The sequence below is a fragment of the Drosophila sechellia genome, chromosome 2R (assembly GCF_004382195.2).
Source record: "Drosophila sechellia strain sech25 chromosome 2R, ASM438219v1, whole genome shotgun sequence".
In the NCBI taxonomy this organism is placed as follows: Eukaryota; Metazoa; Arthropoda; class Insecta; order Diptera; family Drosophilidae; genus Drosophila; species Drosophila sechellia.
In genome coordinates, this window is record NC_045950.1 from 13,696,735 (window position 1) to 13,707,801 (window position 11,067).

The window sequence follows — 11,067 nt, forward strand, 5'->3', positions numbered from 1 at the left end:
TCGGACTGGTCACACTACGCAGTGCGGTTCTTTTTCATTATCATTGAAATCATTGAATTGAAATTATTGCCACAAACCGCAACATAAATATATTTGTTTTAAATTGCTGGCTGCCAATAAAATACCTTCCGAAATAATAATAAACATTTCCATTTTTATTGAAATCTGCAACAAAATAATTAGCATATTTTGTAGTGTAAGCTCGTGAATAATTGAATTATTTGAATTCTTAATTAATATCAATTGTTTAGAAAATATCATATCACTTTTTGATCCATACTATCCACAGATCATTTGGACCTTTCTTTGCACGGAAGTTTAAAGATTAAAGATTAAAGTTTGCTTAAATTTCTTATTTCCTCATTTTTTTTCCAACACTTTAAATCTTCTCAAACTAAATACCAATTGAGTCTAATTAGAACTACTACTGACGGAAATGTACGAAAATTCGGATAGTTTATATACATGGTGGCTCTACTTTATTGATTATGCTCTTCACTTCTTATACATAACATTTTCTTATTCGCTTAAGGAGAATATGAAAAAGTATCGCTATGACTAAGACTACGCGACATCATCACGTCTGGCTCTTGTCATCACTCTTGACACCCTTTCCTCCGGACAGCATGTCCTGGATTTCGATTATCGTCTTGCCCTTGGTCTCCGGCACGAAGAACAGAGAGTATAAGAAGGCGATGACCGCGATCACGGTGAAGATCCAGAAGGTTGGACCCGGCCCGATCGCGCTCTTGAGGATTGGGAAGAGCAGCGTGACCATGAAGGCCGACAGCCAGTTGCTGGTGCCGGCAATCGATCCTGCCACACTCTTCACATCCTCCGAGAAGAGCTCCGCCATCACCAGCCACGGGACCGGTCCAAATCCAATCGAGAAGAATATAATGAAAATGCAGATACTGCTGATCGGCAGCCAACCGTAGTTGTCCATTGACGCCGGATCGTTCTCCTTTAGCTGAAAGTACACGCCCATCAGTGCAGTGGACACGGCCATCAGAATGCCAGAAATGATGAGCAGGATGCGACGGCCAGCCTTGTCGATAATGGCCACGGACACCAGCGTGCTGGTCACTTGGGTGACTCCAATGATAAGCGTGGCATCGCTGGCACTTATGTCAGAGCCCGTATCCTCAAAAATGGAGGTGGAGTAGAAGAGGATGGCGTTGATTCCCGTCCACTGCTGGAAGACCTGCAGGAGCACAGCGATTCCAAGACCCTTCAGGACGATGGGGCGACGAAGGGCGGACAGAATGTTGACCTGTAATGAAAATAAGACCATGAGTTATTTTCTAATCTTCACCAAAATCAATGTATTTATTAGGTAGTAGTAGTAGTATCTGCTACACTGATTACAAAATGGAATAATGGAAATAAATTATTTATTGTTTTCATATGTTGTTTAACTACGAAATCGTTCAAGTTTAATGCAAACCCGATTTGGGTTCAAGTTATTAAAATTCTTAATGAATGAAAACTAATAATGATATTTCTGAATAAACAACACTTTTTTTTATCAGGGTAAGTACATATATGTATAACTTCCGATTGTGTGATAATGGAAAGAGTAATAAATCAGTTAAAGCCCTGCTAACCCATTATAAAGTTTCTTTATGCCTTCAATATCGATCGATTTTGATTGATTGATTGATTATTAGCGGAATGTTAACTAACCTGTGGCATATCAATCTTCTTCTGGGACTCCTCCAGGATCTCCTTGAGCTCGTCGTCGATATCGGCATCCTTGCCGCGCAGCCACTGCAAGGCCTTGGCGGCATCGTCGTTGCGTCCCTTCATGGCCAGGTAGACGGGTGACTCCGGCATGAAGAAGTGTATGATGGCAAAGATCACGGGCAGAATGGCGCACAGGATATTGATGGTAAGCAGGGGCAGGAAGGCGCCCACCAAATAACCGTACAGCACGCCCGACACAATCAGCAGCTGGAAAAAGGATCCGATGGTGCCTCGTAGTGCTGTTGCCGAAATCTCTGTACAGTACATGGGAGCAGTCACGCAAAAGGCTCCGCCGCACATGCCAAGAATGAATCGTCCGAAGTAGAGCATTGTCACGTTGTTGGCGAACACCATCAGCACCCAGCCCACCATGTACGGTGGAATTAGGGCCAACATAGTGGGTCTCCTGCCGATCCAATCGATGGCGAAACCAATGGGAATGCAGATCACGGTGGCGCCCAGGGTCAGCAGCGAGGATACCCAGCCGAACTGACTGGAGCTAATGGGAAAGCCGTAGTCCGTGTTCACCGATATCATATTCTCCACGGGCGAGGACCAACCGATGGAGGCGCCCATGCAGAGGGCACCAAAGCTGGCCGACAAGCCAGCAATATATTGTGGCAACACCGATCCCTTGGACATGGCGAGGTATTTTTTTTTTGAATTTGAATTTTTTGAATATGGCTTTTATAGGTGTTTCCCTTTCGATCGCCGGAAAGGAACTGAATTCGCCACGCGACCGTTATTACGCTGGAAAAATCGCTTTTCATGCGATAACTAAAGCAGCGACGTCGACCGAGAAAGTCAAGCACCGAAAGGCATAGCCGTAAATCAGTTCGCCATAGTTTCACCCACAAAACCAGGTGACAGATGATATGAGGAGGCGGCGCAGCGTCATTGAGAGCGCCCAAAATCACTTGAGAGCCAAAGCAGCTAATTAAACGCCCGCCTCCAGCAACAACACATGTTCCTACATGTAGCAATCAAGTGATTCCACAGCAATTATCCGAATCCATGCTGCGGCGAAGTCCGCCCTCTAGCCCTTGGGATTGGGAGTGAGTTCGAAAGTATGTAAGCTCTGTGGAACGAGGTGGTCCCCCGACCATAATAAATGCTTCATCATCTCCAACAATGTGCGATTGGAAGGGGAATTATATACATTTTTAAATTCTGGGTAGTTATGTTTTATTCTTTTAGCCTGCCTACTTGGTGTAAAACTAAAACTAAAAAGCTGTTGAGCAAGATGTGTGGAAAATAAATCTATGAATGGATTAGCTAAAAATCAAGTTCGTAAACCATGTTAACATGATAAATAAATCGAAACTTTTTTATACTATACAAACATACTTGATATTGCATAGTAATTTATTTTAATTTGCCTTTGCATTCTCCCTAACTTTTCTATAAGCTGTGAAAGTAATGACTCAACTTAATTTTAATATAAATAAATATCTGCAACCGTTAGAAATTTAAATGAAAACAGTTGTATTAGCAGTTGGAATGTTCTTGGAAGACTTTTACCAAATCTCATCCAGATTGAGGGTACCCTATCTTCGGCTTGATTAAGTCAAACCTTTCCGGTATTTTCCTATTTACGGCACAATTGATTCGGCGCTGCCGTGTGAAAAGCAGATAATAGCGGAGACTCAACAAAATAATTGAATGAGCGTAAATCGCGGGGAGTGCATCTAATCTCTGGCGTAGCCAACAAGGCATTCCATCACGCCCAAAACACATGTAGGAAAATCTGTTATTGGATCGATCTAGATTGGACCCCACCCAAACTGTGACAAAATCGCAGTATAGCTGAATACCTGTACGTACACTTAAGTCGCAACGGTCACCTGGCGGTCAAGCGCCACTATCGGTTACCAGCGAACTGGATGGAACCATTGATGACCCACCGAACGGATTCGAGGACGGATTCTCTGATAGGCGGGCAGTGCAGCGCGGGCTTGGCCGTAGATAAGCGATTACCGGGTGATAATGATAATATTCGACTATAGAATACTCGTATAGCGATTTCAAGTTGCCCCCAGTCCTTGTGGATTCCACTTGCAAACATGACAATGGTCATGTAATGGCCTTGGTCTTGGCCTGGAATCGAGCTGTTTTCGCCAGATAATGTAAATGGAACTCCAAAATGCACTTCAAGTATCCCCTGGAGCCGCATCATAGTTATTTCCTGATGATTTACAGTGGTAAACACTTATCGGGATTCGAGTGTTGTTCGGTTGAATACAATACGTTTTTATTACGTCGTTACAGAACAGTTAGTCACATCCATCCGGAGCATCGGTTGTTTGCTTGCCCCCGATTATATAACGTGGGATTAGCAGGATGATTGGTGGTAACGAAATATCTACTTCTTCTGCTTGCCCTCCGCCTCCTCCATAGCACGCATCATTTTGGCGTCGTGCTGGGCGTGGTGTTCACGGATCGCCCGCTGCAGCTCCTCGTGGTGGCTTTTGCTTTCCGGCGGATAAAGTTCCCGCTTCTTCTTGGTCACCCATTCTTCAAAGTATTCCGGCTGGTTGAACAAGTGGAACAGCGTCACCGGAAATGCCATGTACATGCCCATCTTGGCTACCTCCAGCACCCAGGTTCCCATTTCGTTGTATTATTGCTCGGAGAGTTGTAATAAAACGCAATTTTCGTCGAATAAATTGTGTTTTCCTTGAAACTATCAACAAAAAACAGCTGATTACAATTAACTCAGTCAGTGTTGCCTGTCGTTGGGGGCACGGCGAGCTGTGTTGGTTAAGGCGAACATATATTTTGGGACAGTTGTCATAAAAAGTTTCTAGGACAAGCAATTTAAAATCCTAAATTTGAACTTACCCGTCCCCCTTGAAATTGCACAATATTATGACGTGTGATTTTGTTCTCTTGTCTCACCATTCAACTATCTGAAGTACTTGGAACAACTTATCAGTTAATACTGCAGTAACCCCCCACAGAGCTAACACATTTCATTTACAACTTAAGCCCTTCCAATAAAACAGCGATTATTTTCCGATTATATATAGTTATATATGTATCTTTTAATATTTGAGGCATGCATTTAAAATGTAGAACTTATGCTAAACTTTAGAACGCGGCCAAGCTAAAACGTGTCATACCAAAAACATTTTTACACGGAAGCAAACTTTGTCTTAAATATTTTGATGAGAGATGATTTTTTAAAACCGTACAACGGTTTTAACGTTAGATTATGAATATATATATATATCTGTGCTCAATTTAAAGCTAGAGGGCCGTTTCGCCCGGATACTTCTCGGGAGAAGTAATTAGCAGCTTTTTGGTGCGCGAGTGCTCCTCCTGCAGATTCTCCATGTTTTCCTTGTTATCGGCGTCAAGGTTTGTAATTAGCGCAGACTTTAGGGGTGTCCCCGCCGATCGCTTCCTGGCGTTGCTGTTGCCAAAGGGTGAGGCTAAAGTTGGCTCATTTCCGTCCAGGCAGTAGAGCAGACTAGGGCTCAGATCGGACTCGTCCAAGTCGTCGATGTCCTGCGTGGTGCTGGCTCCACCGAAATCATCCGACCGACTGGCAAACGATAAATCAGCCGGACTGGCGGTAAGGACACTGCGCGTCAGCAAATACTCCCTGGGTATTATAGAAACAATGTCAAAACTATATGCAAAATGGATCTCTGGCCAACACTCACTTGAAATCACTGGATAAGGCATTTGAGGGCTTTGAATCTTCATTGCTGTTGCTACTGCTGGTCGTACGCTCTCTGGGATTAAGGAGAGCAAAGCTCTGCTGCTGCCCTAGGATATCCGCATATCCCCCCAGAGATGTGGCATCCTCACTGTGCAGCGATGGTGGCTCCAGCTGCTTGGTCGGCGTGCCACCAATCGAATCCGGCTCATCTTGTTCGGCAAAGCTCAGATTTAGCTGCTTGTCGCCATTGCCAGCTAAGGCGGTAAGCAGCATCACCGGTTTCCGGGATCGGGGAGTCATAATAGATTCCTACAATGTAAAACAAATATGTTGCAATTATCATATACTTGTCACAAATACATATTAACAATTGATTTTCCTGGGATTTTCCAAGTTCTTACGATATTTGTTATCATGTTAGCATTAAATATACGTTACTAGATTTCAAACGCACCTGCATCGCCTTAGGCATGCGCTGGGTCGACTTGGTGATGGGCGACATGGAACGGCGACCCATATGCAGAGCTGGTGTGCTCGTAATGAGATCCATGTTGCGATACACGCTGCTCTGTAGAATCTGCTGATAGCCCAGGCTCATGGCGGGCAGCTCGTTGGAGCTGCCATTGTTTTCCGAAAGTGTATCATCATCATCATCCTCATCCACCGCCCCATGATGGTCGTCGTCTTCATCGCTATCATCTACATCCTCGAGAAGTGGTGCATCCGCTGCCAATGGGCAGGGCTTGCCTTCTTCGCCACTGGGACGCCTCCTGAGCGTGGCAGAAACACTTCGCACTAGTCGTTTGGTTGTCTCCGGCGTACTGAATGGGAATCTGAGATTACCCATGCTAACGCCCTTCATCAATTTTCGGGTTATTGATCTGCCCATATGGCTGCTGCTAGCTACCATGGTACTGCGGCCCTCCATAATGGGCGTCAGTGCGCCGTCGTCCTCGTCCTCTGCGTCCACCTGTGGCAGGATACTTGACAGATTAGGCTCCGACTTATAGCGCGTCGATTGCTGGACGGGCGTAGAGGGATTCGAGTACTCCTCAATCTCCAGCAGTCGGTGCTCGTCCCACGCAACGCTCTTCTTGTCAATTAGCTGCTTTGCAACCGCTGACATGATCTTCAAAGGCGTCACGCAGCAATCGGCATCGATCTCATCCATTTCTTGGCCGGGAACAGCAGTTGCTCCATTGCCAGAAGTTGATTCTTTCGATTGCTGTCGACTAACTGGAGCAGAGGTACTACCGCTGGTCGCACAGCTAGAGCTGCTGTCCGATGACGATGATTCGATCTTGAGGGAAGCAGATGAGATGGATTTCTGAAGCTGATGCCGAGTGTTAGTGGACAGGCTGACGCTGGTGATGGTCGATGAGGTGGGTGTGGGTGGCGTGGGGCTCTGAAAAAGCACCCGCATCTTGGGCGGTTTCACATGCGACATATTGGGCGTCTGGCGAAAAACATGCGATGGATTACAAAAAGACATGCGGTTAGTTAAACAAAACACAGCAGTAGGCGCAGTCCAAATCCACGACTTACCTCGGATCCACTAGCCAAATGAAAACTGGGTGGCACTCTTTTTGGAGTGCGCGACATGAGACTCTTGTGGAAAATGTGCTTCTTAATGGAATCACCCAGGGACTTGGCACTCCGAGTGGCCTCGTTGTTCTTCAAACGATTCATTACCACCAGTTGCAACGGCGTGCCTAACAAATGAAATTTGATTAATTGATAAATCATAATATTTTTTAATAATTTTAACTTTTTCTCAAAAATTACCTCGTTACTATGTGGCTATAGATTTCTTACTTCCGTAATATTAACTATATTAATTGGATTCAAGATATTCTGAACCTTATTTCAAGTAATTTTGAAATTACTAGCAGAAGTATTTAAATCATAAGACCCAGAGGTAAAGGGCATTAAGGCATTAAATATATAAAGTAATTTACCCTGCCCATTTTGCTTGTTGAACTGCTTAATCAGACGCCTCTTCTTAGATGACTCCGGCATGCTCTGGATATGGGCATAAAGTTGCGCCAGCTCCGTGTCCGTATTGTTCGTATTGGTGGCCGCTGCAGTGGCGGCTCGGTCTACAAAAGTGTACACCGTGTTGACCGTCGAGACGTCCGAGATGGACTCGTCAAGCGTTTGTTCCGGCGACATGGTTTTCTTTCTTTTGCGCTCGAGAAAGTACGCCCGGATGTCGGTAGACAGCTTTCCAGGCACCTCGAAGATGTCCAGCCCGCGGACGATCATATAGGTCACGATGCTGGACATTTTCTTGGCCTGGTAGTGCAGGACCTCGGGTGGCAGTTGCCTTGGGCAAATTAGGTGGGGCGTAAAGAGAGTGGCCAAGTTATCGGCGCTCATCTTGTTGCTCTTCTCATGCTTGGCCACAGCATGCAGCATCTCAATGATGTGCTGAAGGAGTTCACGATGTTCTTCGGGCAGGAGGAGAAGTAGCAGCTGCACGGAGTTGAGGAGATGCTGTTGACGCTCAGCAGTGGCCATAGTCTGACCATTGAGCGCCTGGCAGAGCGGGGCTATCTGGAGATGCGCTGGATAGTGGGCATCCGTAAGCAGCGGTTCTGGAAGTTCGGATAGAAAACCTTTGAAAACGGTCGCGCAATCGTGAGCGGAGAAGCCCGCAAGTTCCAAATTCAGTGGTTTGTCGTGCTGGATGTGCATCCGAAGTTCGTTTTGCCGGGACACCGCGCCAGCCTTGCGGAATAGGCCTTCCTGGGTGAGATCTGGAACAGTGGATCAGTTAATGAACGTAATTTGAAATCTTCAGCGAACTTACTCTTCTCCAGCATTAGGAACTCCTTGATCTCCTGCAGATGCATTAAGAATCCCGGATCAATCTGCTGTTGCAGTGTCTCTGTGGGACTATTACCCACGGATTTGCTGCCGGAGCCGGCGGCACAGGATGTGGCAGCTGCTCCATGTCCCAAACGATGTTTTTTAGACAGGCGGTTCCACTTCTTCAGCTTGCCCTTGTCCTCGTAGACGATCTCGTGACAGGGGAGATCGAACCTACATATATAAGGGAATCGTTAGCAATGTGGTGAGCAGCCACATACCAACATGATCCATCTTACTCATCCGTATTGAGCTCCAGTTCAAACGATAGGTGCATGCGTACCAGGGATTTGTATTTTTCGTAATTGCAGCGGCGCATGCGCGTGGCCAGTTCGCGATCCCTGAAATTATTTAGGTTCGCATGGTCCGTGTCCATCGTTGCTTCCATGCAATCTGTGTGTGTATCCGTCGAGACTATCGAGTAAACACTGTATATATCCACGAACAACCACAACAACAACAATAATAACGACGGCCACCGGATAAGGAAAATAACAACAACGTTTGGAAGGACAATGACAAGTTCGTTTCGTTAACCCGAAGGCTACTCCTTTCACTTCTGTCCGTAATGATTCCGTTTCGAGGAGTGTTTTATCGTCGAAGGTTTGTTGCGCGAGCATATAACTCCGCATTTATCACATTTATCGCGAATTTTAACAGTTAAAATTGAAAATTGAACGAGACGCTACCTAACCAGTGTGACCGCGGCTAGAGCGCCAAATTAAGACCTCTTTGGGAGAAAATCGTACGAGCTGATCTGGTAGCACAATTACGTTTTACGTTTTTATCTTTTTTTGACAAATTTGTGCCATTCTTTATACAACTATTTATAAATTCAACAGAGTTAAGATGAAGTTCTCCAGTGAAAACATATGTTCTGATGATTCTAAATTCAAAGAAGGAAAATACATCAGAGCATTGCCAGAGTCCAGTGTTTACTCTCTTAGTTATTGCCACCCTTACCAGACTTTTAAACGGTGACGAAAAAATGGTACTCAACACTGAATTTTTGGCAAGTTTTGTTGTTTGATCGCGCTTTTTGCTATTAATTTAATAAACTATATTAAAATGGTTCTTATTATGCGTGTTTCCCCGCCGGAACATGGTCTGCTGTATACGGCTAACAATATCAAGCTGAAACTGGGCGACAAAGTGGTGGGCGAAGGCACCGTATACATTGCCCAAAAGTGAGCGCTTTAGAGCTTTGCCGGCGTCTGGTATTGCTCTCTATTCTTTAAATTTTTTTAAAGTAAGTATTATTTCTCGTTCCTAGCACGCTATCCTGGCAGCCAACTGAGTTGACGGAGGGTATATCCATTGAGTGGAAGCAGGTTAGCCTGCACGGTATCTCTTCGAATCCGAGGAAGTGCATCTACTTCATGCTGGACCACAAAGTCGAGTGGAACGGCGTCTACGGAGATCCACCCCAGCAGGCAGTAAATGGTCGGAATGGCGGTGGTTCGGAAGCGGAAGTGGACGAGGGAAATTGCAGCGATGAGCACGATGATGACGACAATTTCGAGGATGCCGTAGACGAGCAATTTGAAGAGGTCACAGAGTGCTGGCTTATGCCGGAGGACATTCACACCGTAGACACTATGTACAGTGCCATGACGACTTGCCAGGCCCTACATCCTGATTCGGCAAACAGCGATTCGGAAGACAGCGATCTTATGCAGGATGCCGGTGGCTTAGAGGATGATGCCATGGAGGAGGATGATGCTTTGACGCTGGGACGCAACGGCGTGCAGAATCTCAGTTTGGACGACGACGACGAGCGATTCGAGGACGCTGACGAGTGAAGCATAATCTATTTAAACATCAATATCCCGTTTTATACCAGATAAAGTTTACGATATATATGTATTGGATTAGATTTTGGAGTAATAAATAGAACGCGGTAAGCGCGATTAAAACTACGGGCTTTCCTTGGCGTTTTCCTTATTACGAGCGATTTCTGCCTCCAAATACTCTTCGCTAATGGGCTGTGATAGCTAAATAAATAAAATGTGTTATTTATTAGGTGTACTTCGAGCATCCATATTTACATACAGCTTGAGCAACATCCGGCAGAAGAAGGGCTTGTCGGTAGGGATCGTCGTTGGACGGCACTTTGTCGTAGTTCCAGTAGGTAAAATCCTGAAATACTCCAGTTAGCCGCAACTTTCGGTCGGAGGTATCGCTGATGGGCTTCTCTGTTTCTTGCAGAACTAATCCGCGGTATCCTTCGGGCACTTTTAATTTCTCCCCCATTAAAGGATATCCGCGCAAGGCGTTCGTCAGGATTCCTGGGCCGAATTCGGTTGCTTCACGTGTGTAGTTGTTGAAGCAATTTTCCACATTCGCTTCCCCATCGCCGTCTATTTTAGCCGGCAAGTAGTGCACGTCTAAATTCTTTCCCTTGGCAAAGTTCTTACCATTAAAATCTAGAGTAATTGACATTGTTACTTTTTGCGAAAAATAAAAGGTAAACAAAAACGCCGCCAAAATGTGTTTGTTTGTTTGCTTTGGAGAAGGTTGGTTCGAGTCAGAGCTAAACTCATCGATTTAGTAACCGATAGTCAATAGTAGTTTTATTCAATAGTAACAATATAACAACAACCTAAACTTTTCATACTATATTCATACTATTTTCATACTATTTTAAATTTAGTATCCGATTACAAACGTACTACAATATGCTATGTTTTCCACGAATATTACCACTAAAAAATCGATAGTATAAGAAAGTAATCGATTTTTCACCCAACACTAGACTTTGTTCCACCACTAATAAAAATGGC

The 11,067-nt window shown here is 45.0% G+C and overlaps 5 protein-coding genes across 5 annotated transcripts; 1 reads left to right on the forward strand and 4 right to left on the reverse strand.

The window, feature by feature from the left end:
- Nucleotides 1-447: 447 nt before the first annotated feature.
- Nucleotides 448-2,481, reverse strand: LOC6609635 (facilitated trehalose transporter Tret1-2 homolog). Its single transcript, XM_002034276.2, has 2 exons — nucleotides 1,687-2,481; nucleotides 448-1,273 (listed from the first exon to the last, which is right to left on the reverse strand). The coding sequence occupies exons 1-2, from the start codon at nucleotides 2,386-2,388 to the stop codon at nucleotides 578-580; spliced, it is 1,398 nt and encodes a 465-aa protein (XP_002034312.1). The 5' UTR covers nucleotides 2,389-2,481; the 3' UTR covers nucleotides 448-577.
- A 1,483-nt stretch (nucleotides 2,482-3,964) lies between these two features.
- LOC6609636 (protein PET100 homolog, mitochondrial) lies at nucleotides 3,965-4,461 on the reverse strand. The gene has a single exon (XM_002034277.2). It carries the CDS (start codon nucleotides 4,355-4,357, stop codon nucleotides 4,109-4,111), a length of 249 nt encoding a protein of 82 aa, XP_002034313.1. The 5' UTR covers nucleotides 4,358-4,461; the 3' UTR covers nucleotides 3,965-4,108.
- Nucleotides 4,462-4,766: 305 nt separating this feature from the next.
- Nucleotides 4,767-8,672, reverse strand: LOC6609637 (rho GTPase-activating protein 21). The gene is made up of 7 exons (XM_002034278.2): nucleotides 8,524-8,672; nucleotides 8,226-8,458; nucleotides 7,372-8,172; nucleotides 6,959-7,125; nucleotides 5,868-6,869; nucleotides 5,415-5,722; nucleotides 4,767-5,353 (listed from the first exon to the last, which is right to left on the reverse strand). Exons 1-7 carry the CDS (start codon nucleotides 8,670-8,672, stop codon nucleotides 4,996-4,998), a joined length of 3,018 nt encoding a protein of 1,005 aa, XP_002034314.2. The 3' UTR covers nucleotides 4,767-4,995.
- A 597-nt stretch (nucleotides 8,673-9,269) lies between these two features.
- On the forward strand, nucleotides 9,270-10,203 carry LOC6609638 (methylosome subunit pICln). The gene is made up of 2 exons (XM_002034279.2): nucleotides 9,270-9,471; nucleotides 9,558-10,203. Exons 1-2 carry the CDS (start codon nucleotides 9,353-9,355, stop codon nucleotides 10,084-10,086), a joined length of 648 nt encoding a protein of 215 aa, XP_002034315.1. The 5' UTR covers nucleotides 9,270-9,352; the 3' UTR covers nucleotides 10,087-10,203.
- Nucleotides 10,112-10,952, reverse strand: LOC6609639. The gene is made up of 2 exons (XM_002034280.2): nucleotides 10,337-10,952; nucleotides 10,112-10,278 (listed from the first exon to the last, which is right to left on the reverse strand). Exons 1-2 carry the CDS (start codon nucleotides 10,724-10,726, stop codon nucleotides 10,201-10,203), a joined length of 468 nt encoding a protein of 155 aa, XP_002034316.1. The 5' UTR covers nucleotides 10,727-10,952; the 3' UTR covers nucleotides 10,112-10,200.
- Nucleotides 10,953-11,067: the final 115 nt, after the last annotated feature.